Raw genomic sequence first — 18043 nt, 5'->3', positions numbered from 1 at the left:
TTTATTATTTTCAACCCATTGTGTGCCAGTAATTCAATATTGAAAAACCTGCGTTTCCTCTGCACCACCCTGTATGATAGCAGGAAAAGCAAACAGAGTATTAAGTCAAGTAAGACATTGTTTTAAATACAGAGATAAAAGATTAATTAGACTGCTCTATTGTTCGTTAGTTTGTTTTTGATTAAAAACAAAAACAAAACAAAATTCTTTACAAACAGGATAGTGAATAAATGGAACAGCCAAACCAATGAATTTAGTAATGCTTATAATAACAATATTTTCAAAAACAAACTAAACGAATATGAGAAAGGCTCTTAAACTCGAATGGCTTAAACGAGAAATGCTCATAAACTTGAATATAAGAAAAACTAGTGTTTTGTATATTTGACGCACGTATTACATTTGTGTACACAATAAACAAAATTTGGCGTTACATTATTAAGAAAATTATCCAGTTTAAAATAAAATTAAATAAAATGATAATTAAAACTTTATTGAAAAAAAAATTGATAATTAATTGATAAACTAAATAGTTAATTGATAAAGAAAAAAAAGTTAATGATAACGGTGCTTTGGTATTTCCCATCTTCCATTTTAACAACTCGTTTAAAAGGTTTGAGTGAAGCTTTAGGTGTTCAAACTGTAGACAACATGATAAATTTGAATTTACGTCATTAGTCAAAAATGTTAAAAGAAATTTTCATGTTGAAAAAATTGCTTAAAAATTCTTTAAAATTAAAATTTATTTTCGAAATTGAGGACCTTCATTTAGAAAAAGACTATAGAGCACATGTCATATAGTTTAAAATCAATTAAAAATGTTAACTAAAGAGTTTGCACAGTTACATTAGAAGTTTAAATAATTTTGGCAATGTGGCTGAAATAGTATGGCAAAGAGGCTTTTGTTACGGAATAATGAGAATATAGATTTAACAAAAATTATGGTTTAAGGCATTTGCAAAAAGTATCTTTAAGAACTTGATCAGTTTTATGAAGAATAAAAACAAAGTTTTGGCAATTTAAAAACAAACGCAACTTTTTACTAAAGATTACACCCTAATATCACAAGAAAAAAGTATAAACACTCGTTGTTATTGTTACCGTACAGGTTTTAGAATATCATTTATGATTTTATAAATACTTTTTGTATCAATGAATTTTATTAAAAGTATATATCTTTAAAGTAGATAATTATTATGAAAATTTTAGTTAGTTCAAATACAAATTAATTAATACAAAACTAAAAATGCAATTTTATCAGACAAAAGCAATTATGTCTGAAAAAACTCTGCATAAATTATCCAGAAGGTATTATTATCTATGAGTTTTACTTTCCTCAATTTTTAATATTTATATTGAATACCCTTGTTAGACTATTTTGGTCGTTGATTTTTATAAAAAATTAACACAACTCATGACGTTAGAAATATATTTTTAGATTTTTTTTTCATTTTTAAAAACGTTCTAGTTTTAGTAAATAAGTTAATTATTCGAAAATTTAAACTTAAAAACACTTCAAAATTGGCACTTCATAGAACAGCGTTTAAAGCATTTGCTGTTGTATACCGATACGCATGGTTAATTGCGTATTCGCACTACCAGCCGTGGCCATTCCCAAAGCTTCTACTGATCTCACTTCATGAAAAAACATCTACTGAGTTTTCAAAAGTGATAAAATAATTTTTGTGAAGGAATATTTGCAAGGAATATTTATTTAAAGAACATTTATTCAATGGTTTAAAGTTAAATACAATTGTATAATGATTACAGTTCTTTGTGGTTTGCTTTTAGTGGTCTCGTCAGTAACCCCTAGACCGTATGATACGCAAGACGAACAAGCTGAGTCCAGGTTCAATGTATTTGATAAAAGATCACATATAACTGCTAGCCAAGAAGGGGCAAATTTTCATACAAAGCCATCAAAACTTCAAGTTATTGAATACCCTCGAAGTAGCGGCTATGGATGTTTTGGAGTAGGTTGCCATGGAGCTGCTGGAGGATTTGAGGGAGGTCACGGTGGATGGAACAATGGTGGAAACTGGGGAGGTCATCATACTGCTGTTGGTGGTGAATCTGGCGGTTGGAATGGTAATGGAGGTCATGAGCTTGAGGGTCATCATGGTTGGGGAACAAACGTTTATGGAAACGATGCTGGTAGCTGGGGACAACATCAAGATCATACAACATATGTTCCTTCTCATACACCTCCGGTTCATGTTGGCCCAAATGCCCCACCAATTCATGTAGGTCCTCATGTTCCTGCAGTTCATGTAGGACCCCACGTTCCTAGTATTCATTACGGTACTCATGCACCGCTTTATCATGTAGGTCCACATGTTCCATTTGTTCATATGCCTCCACCGGTAACAACAGTTCATGCCGGCCCAATGGGTCCTCCAGTTCATGTTTCATCACCTCCAACTGTTTACCATCAACCACCTGTTGTTTATCACCAACCTCATATTGTGGGTCATGCAGCCTATAATGATGGGGGATATGGTGGATCTCATAATTACGGTGGACACGGTGATTGGGGAAATGGTGCTCATGGTAGTGTCGGGTATGGTGGTGGCGGTTATGGTGGTAGTTATGGTGGTGATCATGGGTGCGAAGGACATGGATGTGAAGGATGTGAACCTCATGGATGCGGAGATTATGGGAAAAGATCAGTTCATAAAAGATCTGTTGAAGGTGAGTCTGAACCAAATATTATACAACAGACAAAACAAAAAGACAAACGACAAGCACCGTATTACGGTTGGCATCCATTTCCAGCAAGCGTACACGTAGGACCACACACACCGCCTATTCATATTGGACCTCATTATCCACCAGTGCATATTGGACCACACGTTCCTGCTGTCCATATTGGACCTCACGTACCATATATAAATATCCCAGCTCATGTGCCTGCTATTCATGTTAGACCACATGTTCCAGCTGTGCATATAAGCCCACCAGTTCCAATAATAAACGCTGGAAACCACGTTCCTGCTGTTCATGTAACATCGCCTCCAACTGTTTATCACAGACCACCAATAGTTATTCATCAACCTCACATTATTCATTCGCCAAATCGATGGGGAAATAACGAGCATGAGTTTAATTTCCCTGGTCACCGAGAAGAAGGTAATCGCAATGATTATGGCCATGAAGGTCCAGAGCGAGGATATTCTGGGTATTCACCTGATGCTGGTAATAACTTTGGAGGAATGTCTGGAGGTCAAGGATTTAACCAAGGTTACGAAGGAGAAATGCAAGCTCCTAGTTATAATGGCGGAGGTGCTGGTGGTTATGCTAGTGGTGGCGGTGGTTATGGTAAAAGAAGTGAGATTCCATTTGATCCAAGGGAAGCATATGGTAAGATAACATTGAAAAATCTGTACAGTTTGGTGAGGCCTAGAAGGCAACTATTAGGTGGTAATTCCGACGGTGGTGATTCAGTCATTTTTGTTCATCCAAGTGGAGCACAGTCGCCTGTAGGAAATACAATTTCAGGAGATTCACCTTTAGCAGGACTTGATAGAAGTACTGGTTTAGGAAGAGGAATTGGTGGTGTTGAAAATACACTTGGGGCTCAAAATAACGCATTTGTTAAATCAGCTTTATCAGGTCTAGGCTCAATTCAACATGGACTATCAGGGCAGCAAGATGCAGGGTTTAATGGTCTAAGTAGTCATAATTTGCAAGGTTTAGGAGGCTTAGGAGCAAACGAACCAAGTCAATTTGGTATGCCAAATGGATTAGCAGATTTAAGTTCGGGAAACGTGGAAAATAATAACGGTCTTGGACCTGGAATACCCGATTCAATGGGAGGAGCAATGAACCTGCCCAGCTCTCAATCTGCGCGTGACGAGAGTTTTACAAATGAAAATCCAAATATGAACATTGGAGGTCTTCAAGGAAACAGTGGTTTTGGAGATGAAAACGGACATGGTTCAGATGATGGAGCTTCAATGAACTTTCAGCGATCATTGTTTCCGAACAACCCATTTGTTGAAGCAAACCATTACTTCTATGATGTAGAAAAAAATAATTTAGACGACTCAACAGAACGAGACGTTAAATCGACAATCCTTCGTGACGAGGATGATACGGATGACAGCGACTATCATGTACGTGTACATAAAGACGAAATTCCTAGGCCAGAGAATTTTGGATACTAACATGCTACAAAATAGGTACGCTAAGTTCATCGTAGTTGGTTGACGTTGTGCATGAAAATGACTGAATTGCCATTTACGAACAAATAATATCATGCACGTATTAATTCGTGGATGATGTTTGAAAATATATTTATATATACATATAACTTTTTTTTATTGAAATATTTATTTTGAACTTTTTATCTTATTCAAGGCTTTTTTATGAACCAAATCAATTCTTTATTTTTACAGGAAGGAGATTCATTTACTAACCGAACATCAAACGAATCGAATTTCGACTGCAACCACGTAACTGTGCAATCATGCATTTGGCGTCAAAAAAAGATGTCACACAGAGTTTTAACCTAAGAGGATGCAGAAAAAACAAAACATTTTTTTTAGGATTTAAATAAAAATGTTAAAATTAGCGATATTAATTTCTTTTTTTAGAAGAAACAAATCTACGTGTATATATGTTGTGTTTTCTTTGTAGTTAAATATTTAAAATAAAAACAACAGTAGTAATAATAATAATAATAATAATAATAATAATAATAATAACAATAATAACAATAACAATAATAGTACTAATAAAAATAACAATAATAATAATAAAAACAATAACAATAATGTTTATAATAATAAAAACTGCAGTAATAAAAAATATAATAACTACAATGTAACAATAAAAAGTTAATATTATCGTGGTTTGTTTATTTTAACTGCGTCATTTTCATTTATTTTTAAAAGTGTTAAATTTGCTTGTTGGTTCTTTCTAATTGATTTTACTCTCGTCAGAAAGTTGAGACTATGAGTTATTGTCTAATGAAAAGTAGAGTCTTTGAATTACATTTACAATTATATATTTTTTTCTTTTCTAATTTTACTATTTATTTTTCTGTAGAAAATGATTTTATCGTTTTGATAAACTGGTTGTCTCAATAAAGCTTCGATAGAATAAAAACGATGGTTGCGGCTTAATAGAGAAAAGATCGATCGAGATGACACAATCATTAAAGTTTTTATAATATATATGTATATATATTTAAATAATATTTAAATTTATTTACAAAATTTATATTTACATCTCAATTTATAAAATATAAAACATATTTAACAAGAATTTCTAATAACTTAGGTTTATTTCATTCTCTATTTTTTTCAAAAAGACGACACATTTATGATTATCCAAAACAGAATTTCAGATTTTCTATATATTAGGTTTTCAAAACACATTTTCTTGAGTTTTATATATATGTATACATATATATATATATATATATATATATATATATATATATATATATATATATATATATATATATATATATATATATATATATATATATATATATATATATATATATATATATATATATATATATATATATATATATATATATATATATATATATATATATATATATATATATAATTAACACTGAAAATAACATTAAATATTATAATTGCTACACTTTTTTAACCTTTCTAAGCCTTCGTCCGTGTTTTCAAAAAATTCAATTTCTTTACCAGGAATGAACGGTTCTCTTTCCTCAAGCACAAGGCTGTATACGCGATTTTTACCACTATATAAAAAATATTAAAAACTTTAGATGTGCTGATTACCTTTTTCTTATATTCTTAAATATAAAAAAAAGGTAATCAAATTACTTATTAAATGAAGTAAACCTCATCAATCTAGAAAAAGTTTTAATTATAAAATATTTTTATACAAAAAAGTCAAAAAATAGTAAATCGTATTTTCTTTTGTTTAATTTCAAATTATAACAAGTAATGACATCTAGATATGTTTAACTATATATATATCGACTATGGAAAAAAGTGGTCGATCATAAAGAAAAGTTAACTAATCTAAAAGTGAGAGTTAGGCTTAGAGAGTTAAACCATATACTATGTAACTGACAGATAAAGTTATTAAAAAAAGCAACTCAAAGCAAACTCAACAGTTTTAAGGAAAAAATTAGCTTAAATATTAGAGAAAAAATTGACACTGCGTAAAAATATTTTGAGAAAAAAAAATTAAGGATAATGAAGCGAAAGCCTAGATCTCTTGCTTTTAAATTAGGCACTCTAACTACTGAGTCACGGCTGCTATATATAGTTACGATTAATTTTAGTGGATAATTTTATGATAACTTTAAATAACGTTCACAACTTTCATAAAACTTTTGCGCCTAAAAAAAACATAACTTTTTTAAATGACGTTGAAAAACACAAAGTTTAGTATCATTTTATTTTAGTTATTAAAAGTTACTTCTAATGATACCTTTAAATTTAATACAACACAACTTTGATTTTTTTCACATACCCAACTTATGAATTGTGGGTAATATTGATGTTCCAATATTAAATTACAAAATTGTTATTCTTAAAAAAAGATGTAAAATTATTGTAGTTAACTATAACATAACGAAAAGCCTGTATCTATTCGATAGCTACATATTGTAGCTTTGCAGCTATCAACATGGTTTTTTTAGATAAAACTACAAAGCCGTCTGCGACTATAGTAAGAATATAGTTAAAAATGGTATTAATATGAATAATTAATATGATAACGTATTAATAATTTTTGATAGCTAATCACTAGCATTTCTAGCTAGCGATTCTCAAGACCAGATTGCTGTTTTTATTGTTACAAATATTACTAGCTAGTTGTTTTTCTCAGCGGGTAGTACTAGCGTCATCATGAAATTAGTGATGAAAACTTTAGAGACTTTGAATTTTTTTTTTCTTGGTTTTTTTGATATTCATTTTCTATTTATTTTATCTTTCTTTTTCCAGAAAGATTTCTTTATTGTTTGATAAAGTTGTTGATTTCGGTAATTAAAAAAATTTTCTACTTCAAGCTTGCTTACCTTTTTTTTAAACTTTTCAATTTATTATTGTTTTTAACAAAACTGGATTGATTTTTAGGCGCCACGCCACGGAATTAGGTTGTTTAACTTTACTGGGGCTAGATTGCTGGAGTGCCTCATGATAGAATCTGTTTGCAGCTTGATATAAATAAAAATTTTGATCCTTCCATCAATCTGGTTGAAATGGAGTTATGCAAGATGCTCAAAAACCGCTAATGGTGTTAATAGGCATGGATGCCTCTGGCCAAACCTTTCCAAAAATTTGTACTTTTTTGAGACAGTTTGTCCTTGATATGACACTATTCAATTTTATACCTAATTTTAGTTGTCAATTCAACTTCTTTGTTACAATTATGTTTGAAAGGTCCATAACTTTTATACCTAGTGCTTGCAGTATGTGTGAAGCATGTAGTAGGATTATTAAAAAAATAACACTATTCTCTGATGTCAATGAAGTCAATTAACATTTTTGTCTCATGACTAACTTGTATAGCACACGGTTTTGCTTTTAAATTGACACATTTACTTGCATTTAATGCATTACACAATGTTACCAAGATGGCTCATTCAGCACTTGTAAAAGAACCAACTTGACGCTCTCCTCTTTTTGCTCAACATTTTTTGGGACTTAAAAATTAAGCTAACCAGCATTCCAAATGGTGATAATTTTAATTGATATAGCTTGAAACCATAAGGTTCAAGCCATATACACAAGTAAACAAATCTAATGACTTGTTTTTAAATGTAAATTTATTCTTATAAGAACGCATATGTATAGCCACATGTTAGTTAAAAAATTTACAGAGCAAAATATTATACTTTTTGTTTTTGTTGTATTTTACGTTTGTTTGTTATACGTTTTGTTTTTGTTATACTATATGTTTTGTATTTCTTTATAATTTTATTCACAAATAAATATTTATATATATATATATATATATATATATATATATATATATATATATATATATATATATATATATATATATATATATATATATGTATATATATATATATATATATATATATATACAAAAACATTTTATAAAATTTATAAATTATTCGTTCTGTACACCACCATAATCAGGTGAACTATGGCCTCTTTAACCTCTTTACCCAGCATTTTTTACAATGCCTTCAAACAGTAGTTAAAAAAAAAAGTTTCATATGAAACTCAAGTATAAATAAAATTAAAAAAAAATTCAATAACAATGGAAATTTGCTTACATTTCCAGCCATTTTAGAATCCTTTTTTTTTATGTTGCTTTCTTCCCAGCAAACATGCTATATCGGGTTTTCAGTGGACCTATATACGCATTTCGAGCGGACCGCTATAGTTAATGGTCTACTAAGAAACAGATTGCTCATCTGTTACTTAGTAGACCATTAGTGCCACCAAAAGTAGCTAGCCGATAACTAGCCACTATTAAAACGTTGAAAAATCATCGGCTTGCCATTTATAGCGGCTGCCACTAGTGGTCCACTAAGAAACCGATGGGCAAAACTCCAATGAACCGCTAAAAATGCCTATATAGGTCCACTCCAAATCCACTAAAACATTGTTTGCTGGGTTGCAGCAAACACAACGTAAGATATTTTTTCTCTTCATTAAAACTTAGATATTTACAAATTTTAACAAGACATTCATCACAAATCCGCTTAAACAGATGAAACTTATAAAAACTATTAAACTTGTGAACCTCCTGATGTCATGCAATATTCTTGCATTATCGCCAATAGAATCACAATTTAATATTATATTACTATTTTTATGATTTTAAACGCGGTTAAAATTTAAAATGCGGCAAGATCATGTTTTTTATATACATGGTTCATATGATAGCGGTATCTAGTTCACGTATTTATTTAAAGATTATACCACGTAAAGTAGTGAAGTTACGCGAAGTTTATTTATGTTTCACATGCGTGCAACACTGATCATCAGTTTATGCACCAATCATAAACTACTGAGAAAAAAAAACTGATATTTTTAATATTAACGTTGGTTAACATTACAAATATCATTTGGTTCTGTACTGGATTAGTTAGTGTTTAAAATTTACATAAACTTCTTATTTAAGTTTGTTTAACTTTATGGAGTCCTACAGTTTACTGACAGTTCAAATAAAAAAAATTAACAAATGTGTCAACTTTGATTTTATTAAATTAATTAAATTCAATTAAGAATATGTAATAAAACCAGACCTGTCTTAGGTTCATACTGCCCCTTCTCCCCCCAGCGAAATAATGGTTGTGGCCTCTCCAGCTTTTCCTTTCCCCTCCCCACAATCACACACTAAAACCTGTACGTAAACTAGAAAATGTAGATATCAGTTTTTTTTGGTTACTGGTATATTATCAATATCAATTAAACTTGAAATGCAGACATTCATTTAGAAAATAAATTCTCGCATCTTTAAAAGTTCTAGGACGTGTAATGTGATTATAACAAATTCCATAACTGGAAGATGGACAAGAAATCCGAAATAAGAGATAAATAGAGTATAAGCTTACTTTCGATGGCATTAACTTCAGCAATCATTTTTCCTCAACTCCAGTAATGTTTTATGCCTCAATAAACGTATGTCAGTTTATCATGTTGGCATTTTTGCTCTTTTTTTTTCGTTTTTGGTCAGCAGAGTATTTGTCGGTGCCCACCAGCATTATTGCTACTTTTTAACCTCTTAAACAAAAATAGACAGAGCTATACAGTTCATTCACCACTGATAAGTTGATTTCAACAACATGAAGCCTTTTGTTCACTTTGTTGTTCCTTTCCATTTTTGTGCTCCAGATGACTATGATGACGGTTGTCTCCAGCTGATCCATTTTCCTGAGAAGTCTAATAACTTCTACCATCGTGCTTGGCTGTTGCGTTTTGTCATTGTTAAGTTCTTTAAAGACTACTTTGGAGTTTAAACGCGTATTTTAAATGTACAAATGCTAATTACAACTAAGATCTTAAAATAACTGATTCTAATATTTATACCTTGAAACTAGTAATAACCCGTTGAAAAGCAGAACTCGAATTTTTCACTCTGAAATTGCTTAACGAAATTGCGATAAATCCTGCCGATAAATAAGTTCATTTACTTTGATTAACTTAGATAGGAAAGGCATTATCATGTTCAACTGATTGCTCATGCTCACTGATTGCCTTATGAGAAACTACATCTTTGTTTGCTGAAGAACTCTTAGTCTTCCTAGAAAAAAGAAGCAAGGCATGCAGTAAACTTTACCTCTTTTAGCAGAATATATCAGCCAATCGCGTTCTTTCTTTTCTCTCAATTAGTCTCTGAAAAAATAACTCTTTTGAGATGCGTCGCTAAATTCCAGCATTGTCACAGGTTTCAGACCTTGAAAAATTAGTGGCGTTGACATCTCTTTTTTGCTGATTTTTTGTGATGAACTTAATCAGGCCATTATTTTTTGTATCCATTTGGCAGATTCAGTAGAAAATATTTCGATGTTCTGAGCTAAATATTTCGCTATGTACACTAATGGAGTCCAAAGCATCCAACAAATTAAGTGATAATGCATTAAACTATCTTTTTGCAACTTTGGCAAGAACGCAACAACATTTAGATTTGTAATTTGTTTTAAGTGTTTTCTTTCTTTTGCCTCCGGACTTTCTCTTATTAGGCTCACCCATGTTAATGGATGAGCCTAGCAAGAAATTTTTCAATATTTTTACATATAAGAATTATTTGTATTTCTTCACTTTTAAAAAATGAATTTAGGAGAAAAGAATTTTTAAATTTTTTTTTCAATTATACTACGTGCGCTTATTGCAAAAGTTTCGCCATTTCTGGTGTAATCAATCTCCAACATGTATACAAAAAATGACTTTATATATATATATATATATATATATATATATATATATATATATATATATATATATATATATATATATATATATATATATATATATATATATAAAAGTATAAAAAGTAAATTTTGATTTTTTTTTAAACTTTCATAATTCATTTAAAAAAATGTTGTTTTTTATTAATTAACGAAAAATTAAAAAGATTTCCTGTTGGCTGGCTTCTCCTAACGCCCTGGCCCCGCAGCGGCTGCCTAGGCTGGACAAAGACGAGGCTGAATAAAACTGTGTTGATATTTTTTAAACCATTAAAATAAATTAAAATAAATTTCTTTCACAAAAGTTTATAAACTTCTATTAGAATCTTAAATTATAAGTAAATAAAAACTTAACGTGGACGCAACATACCATGGACACCTTACCATATAAATATTTTATCACTTGACTTAAACAAATGCAACGGTATTTTATCTGAGTTAAATTAAGTTATAAAAAATTGTTATATTCTATATATATTTTACTATACTCAACTCTCAACTAACATTTTGTTGTTTGTTTTGGTGGCATCCATTCTAAAACAACTTTGTTGTAAAACAACTTATTCAAAAAGAAGCCGTAAGACTAATTAAATTCTTTCCTCATAATTTACATCTACGAGAATTTGTTTAATGATCATTAAATCTTTAATTTTTATAATCACATTAAAATCTAATACTTTATTACACAGCCGCGCAAACAATAAGCTTTCATTAATTATTAGTGAATGGTTTTTTTTTAATAAATAAGTCTTGAACAAAATCGACAAAGATTTTATATAAAGGTGGATTAATTGTTCCATCATTTAATACTAGATTTTATAGTAAGCTTTCACACACACAGTATGGTGCAAAAATTGAAATGTTCAAGGAAAAAGTGTAAATGCTTAAACATCAGAAACCCCCGAAGAATTTTGAAAATCACAAAACAAAAACTGATTTGTCTTTTTTATGATGTATAATTATATATATATATATATTTTTTTAGGTTATTTACGTGCTCCCAGAAGTCCTTGCGGCCTTATCACGGGAGAGCATTTAACTAGAAGTTCACGCTTCCTTCTTTACCAATGTCGCTTTTAGCTAGAGTCGGTGTCGAACCTCGGACTTCTGGGTTCTGAGCCAGAACTCTAACCACTGCACCACGGCTGCTCGAATATTTACTTTTTATGACTTAAAAATTTGGGTTTAAAATATAAAAACAAACTTAAAAATCATTTTATAAATCTATAAAATTATAGTCAACAATTTGAACTGGTAGTTTTGGCAAAATATTTCTTTATAATTTTTTTCTTTTTTAAGCTATATTTCCAGTTTTTGAAATATTTATTAGTTTTTGAAAATATGAGATTTTTATTTTTTGTCTATATTAGTTTGTGTTTCCATGTTCATGACCGCTCTTCTTGAATTGTTATATATAAAAATGCCATGTTAAATGAGAGCAAATGAAACGGAGCAAATATTGCTTTCTGTTCTGTGACCAATATAATACTTTTGCTGAAAAGTACGTTGTTGTTGTTTTGCTGTTGTTGTTTTTATTGTTCTTTGTGTGTGAAGGTTACAAATCCAATATCTTAAATACATTTAAGTAGTTTCAAAGTTTATAAAAAAGTCCATTTAACACAAGATCCATTATCATTCCTTAGCAACGCCGTTAAAACAGGAAAACAACTTATGCATAACTTCTAGTGAAAATTTTCTTTAACTTTATGTTATTTTAAATCAAAGAAATTTAAAATAACATAAAGTAAATTTACGTACTGTCATAACATTTTGTAAAATAGAATGTTCTTGAAAAGCAATGTGTACTTTTGCTGCTATAATGAATATACTTCCGACTCTGACAAGTCACAATTATGACCATATAAACAATAAAACAAAGTTGTTTAATGTTGCAGCATTTCCCTGAGTTAATTTTTACTTCTAGAAAGTTCTTGGAACATCTGTTTTCTTTTTAGTTTTAAATTTTCTAATTCAAGTTGTATTTTTAAAATGCTTAATTTCCTTATTAAACAGGAGTTTTTAAGTTTATCTCACAATGAAGGTTTTAAAAAAGATAAAAAATTATTATCTAATATGTCAATAAAGTTAAGTGATATAGATAAAAAACAAAGAAAATATATAAGAATCATCAAAAAAGGTTATATAAACATAGACTAGGCTCTAATTTTTAAAAATTAAAAGTATAAAAAGCCCTAACTTTTGAAATTATTCTTTTGTAAATATGGTTATTAAAACTTTTCAATATGTTTTATTTTTAAAAAACGTATATATGTTTATTAATTTATTTATTCAATATGTTTTATTTTTAAAAACGTGTTTATATGTTTATTAATTTATTTATGAGCGTTGGAACTAGATTTTTAAACTTAAAGAATAAGAATGAAGTTTATAAGACTCAAGCAGTATATCAATTTCTGTGCTCTCTTTGTTGCCATTTTGGATTTATCTAACATTTGAAAAATATTTTAGTCTAGAGCCTGGAACAACTCTTTTGCTACCATATAAACCATACAGCGTGTAGCAAAGTATGGTACATTTATTGTAAATTTTACTCAAGATATCTTTTGTTAGAGCTTAGGTTTTAAATTATGCCCAAAAATCAAAAAATGCAATTTTCACTTTTTTTTCAAAGTTAAAGTTTTAATTGCTAAACTTTATTATATAAAAAATAAATAACTTTCAACCAAAATAGATAAATAGTGCGAAAGTGCAGCTTCTGTCTCCCCCTCCCCCTTCCTCCCGTCCTCCCTGTCCTTATTTTTTCATTTTTCTAAATGAGTATTATCGTGTGATTAAGATGAAAATATTTTTCTGATTTAAAAATCATAAAAACGTATAAACTTAGGTTTAAAATCAACGAGAAGCACTCTAATATTACTTTCAACGTAAAAACAAATTATTTTCCTTCTTGAGTATAACTAAGTTACGGTGGATTTAAAAATTAAAAGCAACACAAAAACAACTTGGTTTTTATAGTTTTAAGTTTTTTTTTCTTGTTAAACGTCTTTTTTAATAAGTGCTGTCATTGTATTTATAATATTTTTTGTAAGTATTTTTCAAGTGTTATTTGTGTTGCTTTTTTATAAAGAGTTCTTTTGCTTTAGGGTATTCCTTGATATGCTATGCATTACTCTATATATTTATTTAACTTTTCAACTAAATTTAAGTGTTGCATTGTTTTGTTCTTAAAGAAAACTTTTCATTTATACTTTTGCTTTTTTTTGATTTTATATTTTTTTAGAAAATTGCAAGTTAGAAAATTGAAATGTATGTATATAATATTAACTTTTATTTATTCAAGTAATATATAATATTTGAATAAATAAAAAAGCCAATCAAAAGTCAGTTTTATTGGTGATATATCAGAATGACGGCATATTACAGACATTTTTTTATTCAGAAAATACGGTTCAACTACCACGTTTTTAGGAGGTTTTAAAATATAGTCTAATTTTCAAAATTATAACTTTAAAGTTTCCTGAAATTTTCAGAATTTAAAAAAAACAACTTTTTATTATTGAAGTTTTAAGCATTGTAGAGAATAAACTTTCATCACAACTTTGAATGTTTGCTTTTTGATTAACCTTTTCAGATTGAATTTAATGTTATATTTGTAAATAAAAATGTAACGTACATAAGAAACAACTACACCTTAAACCATCAACAATGTTAATTATATCAGTAAAGCAAATGATGACCTTGACGCGTTGTGAAAAATTCGGAAACTTTTTCAATCAAATTTCGGATAACGTAAAACGGAAATTTACGCATCCCTGCAAAGTTAGTCGCCCGTTAGTTTAAAGGTGGCGAAACAATAATTAACTATTAACGATAATAACATCTATTATTTCGCTTACATTTGACGTTCTTTACTCAACTTTTATACAAAATGCATCTTTACTAAACTTCATAAAACCAGGTGTATTAAAACCTTTTTTAAATTATAATTTAAGGAAATAGTCAAGTTTTTGTGCATTTATTTATTCATTTGTGTGTGCGCGTGCGTGTGTGTACGTGTATGTTATCTTTTAGTTTCCAAAACAAACCTCGGCAATATGCCAGTTTGCAAAACAAACCCTGGAAACTTGCCAGTTTTTAAGACGAACTCATTTTACATTTAAGAATAGCATTTTAAAAGAAAAATAAAATCTAAGAGAAAAAAAAAAAACGAACAGTAATTACCATTTCTTCTCTTCTTCTAAATTTTTCAAAAATGCGTTTAACCGACTGGGACTCTCTAGGACATAATTACTTTGCTCTTTATAATCATTGAACCACGAGTGAGATAAGATGTCGTCAACATTTCCTCGAAATCTGTAGTCTTTATTTAGCTGAAGAAAAAATAAACCAAATAAATGTTGAAATGCATATTAAAATAACCTTTATATAAAAAGAAGCAAAAAAATTATCGCTTGCCGTTTTTTTTATTAAATCCTGTGCTTCATTTGAAACACCTTTCCATAAGTTTGATGGCATTGCATAGTTTGCTTCTAATATATTTTGAAGGAGATAGTTATAATTTTTATTCCAAAATGGTGGATATCCTCCCTAGGAGCAAAATTTAAAAATGTATTAGATTTTTTTGGCTATAAGTCATAATAAATGTTTTATTTAGAAAAATACGTTTAAACAGTTTTTTAAACTAGAATTACCAGCAATAAAAATATAATTATCCCAACGCTCCAAATATCTGACGAAAATGAAACTATAGGCGGTTCTTTTAAACATTCCGGCGCCATATACGATGAGTTTCCAAGTGGGTCGGATCGTAAAAATTCAATTTCATCTAAAGGTTTTGATACAGTTTTATCATATCTTATTTACGGTGCGCAAAAAAAAATTTATTCAAAACTATAATTAAAAAACAACTCACCGGGTATTTTTCGTGCAAGATTAAAATCAATCAATTTTAACAACGGTTTTTTGTGAGGGTATAACTGGGTTGGCACGTCGCACCACAATATATTTTCGGGACAAACATCCTAAAATAATAATTTTGTATCACATTTCATAGTTCCTGTATACTTGTGAATAATAAAAAAGTTATATTTTCCATCAATTTCTATTTGTTTGAAAGTTCCAGCGGTTTTTATTTGAACATTAGAAACAATTTGTATAAACCCTACTCTGTGAACGATTCTCTTGGAATGACAAAATTGAAGAGCGGACAAAATTTGCTTAATTGTTTTTTTAGCGCAACTCTCATCAAACTGAGGCCATTTAAAAACTCCAGCTAAAAATGTGCTTCCATCAACGTATTCCATAATAATATTAATTTTTGATGGCTCTCGTATGACGTCGACTAAATTTACAACATTTATGTGATGACGCAGTTCTAGTAGTATCTAAAAATAAATTAAAAAAAAAAGTTTTACCTAAATCTTTTAATTGGTTCATGCTTTAATAATGCAAGAGCTAAAAATACTTGCTTATTATTAGTACATATATATAACATAAAAGTAGTGTTTCAGAAGACATACCTCTACTTCGTTCTCTGTTTCAAGTCTAAGTCTATTATCTCCATTAACCTCTATGACCTTTGCCGCAAATTTTTTTCTTGAAAACTTTTTTTGACACAAATATACATTTGCGTATGAACCACTTCCTAGAAGATGGGTTTTGATTATTTTATACTTTCTTTCCATTATGCTTCGTATGCTGACTTCATTTGACTAATATTCATATAACAACGTTGTGTATATTGATCAAAGCTATCAAATTGTTTAAAACGTTCCTGTAAGCCTTATTCTTAAATCTATATTAGAGAGAAAAGATATTTCAAGGATACAACCAATATATATTTTTAAGATTTATTTGCAGTAATGGTAAAGCGCTACAAAGATAAATATAATGCGCTTTCATAATCTTGTTTATAAAGATGGATCTGTAATCCTAAAAATTAATCTTAAAGCTAGACTTTTTTGGATACAGAATACATATTTGTTTAATAAGTATAGGTAGCAAATATCGCTCAGTATGAAAAATTAATAAAATTTTCAATTAGTTAAAACGCGATTATAAAATTTAAAATTCTATAGCTGCGGGTTTGTTACAAACAAAAAAACATCAGAAAAAAAACAAAGAAAAAACATGCGGTGGTTCTATCGCTACAATAAAAATTATTTTGAATAGTATAAATCGTTTTTATCGTTTATAGTATAAATCGTTTTTATCGTTTTTTAAGGGCTCACCTAAATTTATATTGACAACTTTGTCATTGTTTTTACTTTAAAAAATATATTTTAAAGGAAATATTTTGAACTGCAGCTTTGATTTGTTATATATATATATATATATATATATATAAATGTATATAAATTAGTAGAAAATCACTTAACGAAAATTTTTATAATTTTATCATATATATATATATATATATATATATATATATATATATATATATATACATATATATATATATATATATATATATATATATATATATATATATATATATATATATATATATATATATACATATATATATCTGTGTGTGTGGACGGAAGAAAAGAAATTAAACTTACGTATCCACTAACATAAAGTTTTTGTTTAACTTTCTATTAATATCTTATGATTGTTTTGCATGTTTATTTTCTTCAATCGTATAATTTTCCACAATGCTTTTAATTAAAGACATAAATAAAGACATTAGGTAATTTTATCCTAATGTAACATTTAGTGTAGCAAGTCAGTAGACACGAAAAAGTTTTATCTTTTTCATGTCTTGTAAACTTAAGGAATATGTAACTTAAAAAGCTAGCAATTGATTTAAATATGTTTTCTTTATTTAATGTCGACTCATATATTGTAATGTTGACTCAGTTAATGCTATCTTTGTCTCCACCACCAACAAAAATCGATGTCATCAATGGTTTTTTAATTTTTATTTTATTTAGATGAAAAATATATATATATATATATTTAAGAAAAAAAACAAGAAAAAAAAAACAACCCAAAAATGAATTTATTAAATACTTATGCAAGAAATCGCATACGCATGTACGAGCTGCCGACAAATATAACAAGATTCCTTTCAAAAAATAACTTAAAACAATCAATAAAACTCTGAAAAACTCGTTAAAACAAACGCTTTGTTTACATATAAAAAAATACATGTTTGCAAATACATTTCACACTTTAATGTTGATTTTTATA

General features: G+C 28.8%; 2 protein-coding genes and 1 long non-coding RNA gene across 3 annotated transcripts; 2 read left to right on the top strand and 1 right to left on the bottom strand.

Moving 5' to 3' along the window:
* Nucleotides 1-754: 754 nt before the first annotated feature.
* LOC136088626 (uncharacterized) lies at nucleotides 755-5278 on the top strand. Its single transcript, XR_010642329.1, has 2 exons — nucleotides 755-1075; nucleotides 5050-5278. It is a non-coding gene; the product is annotated as an uncharacterized LOC136088626 (long non-coding RNA).
* On the top strand, nucleotides 3555-4614 carry nb035 (nematoblast specific protein). The gene is given in 2 exon segments (NM_001280861.1): nucleotides 3555-4181; nucleotides 4398-4614. A coding segment is annotated over 1 exon segment (435 nt). The 5' UTR covers nucleotides 3555-3731; the 3' UTR covers nucleotides 4167-4181; nucleotides 4398-4614.
* A 279-nt stretch (nucleotides 5279-5557) lies between the features above and the next one.
* On the bottom strand, nucleotides 5558-17664 carry LOC101236639 (myosin light chain kinase A). Its single transcript, XM_065812793.1, has 8 exons — nucleotides 17413-17664; nucleotides 16369-16643; nucleotides 16015-16233; nucleotides 15762-15870; nucleotides 15541-15674; nucleotides 15305-15436; nucleotides 15071-15219; nucleotides 5558-5731 (listed from the first exon to the last, which is right to left on the bottom strand). Exons 2-8 carry the CDS (start codon nucleotides 16531-16533, stop codon nucleotides 5599-5601), a joined length of 1041 nt encoding a protein of 346 aa, XP_065668865.1. The 5' UTR covers nucleotides 16534-16643; nucleotides 17413-17664; the 3' UTR covers nucleotides 5558-5598.
* Between the last annotated feature and the right edge of the window lie 379 nt (nucleotides 17665-18043).

The sequence above is a fragment of the Hydra vulgaris genome, chromosome 12 (genome assembly GCF_038396675.1).
Source record: "Hydra vulgaris chromosome 12, alternate assembly HydraT2T_AEP".
NCBI classification, from domain to species: Eukaryota; Metazoa; Cnidaria; class Hydrozoa; order Anthoathecata; family Hydridae; genus Hydra; species Hydra vulgaris.
Note: the sequence above shows the minus strand (reverse complement) of the source record. Positions and strands in the feature narration are given on the sequence as shown.

Coding starts and splice junctions, on each gene's coding strand:
- LOC101236639 (XM_065812793.1), bottom strand. CDS start 16,533: ATGGAAAGAAAGTATAAAATAATCAAAACCCATCTTCTAGGAAGTGGT. Junction 16,234..16,368: donor AAACAGAGAACGAAGTAGAG/GTATGTCTTCTG, acceptor ATTTATTTTTAG/ATACTACTAGAACTGCGTCA. Junction 15,220..15,304: donor AGGATTTAATAAAAAAAACG/GCAAGCGATAAT, acceptor TTTTTTCTTCAG/CTAAATAAAGACTACAGATT.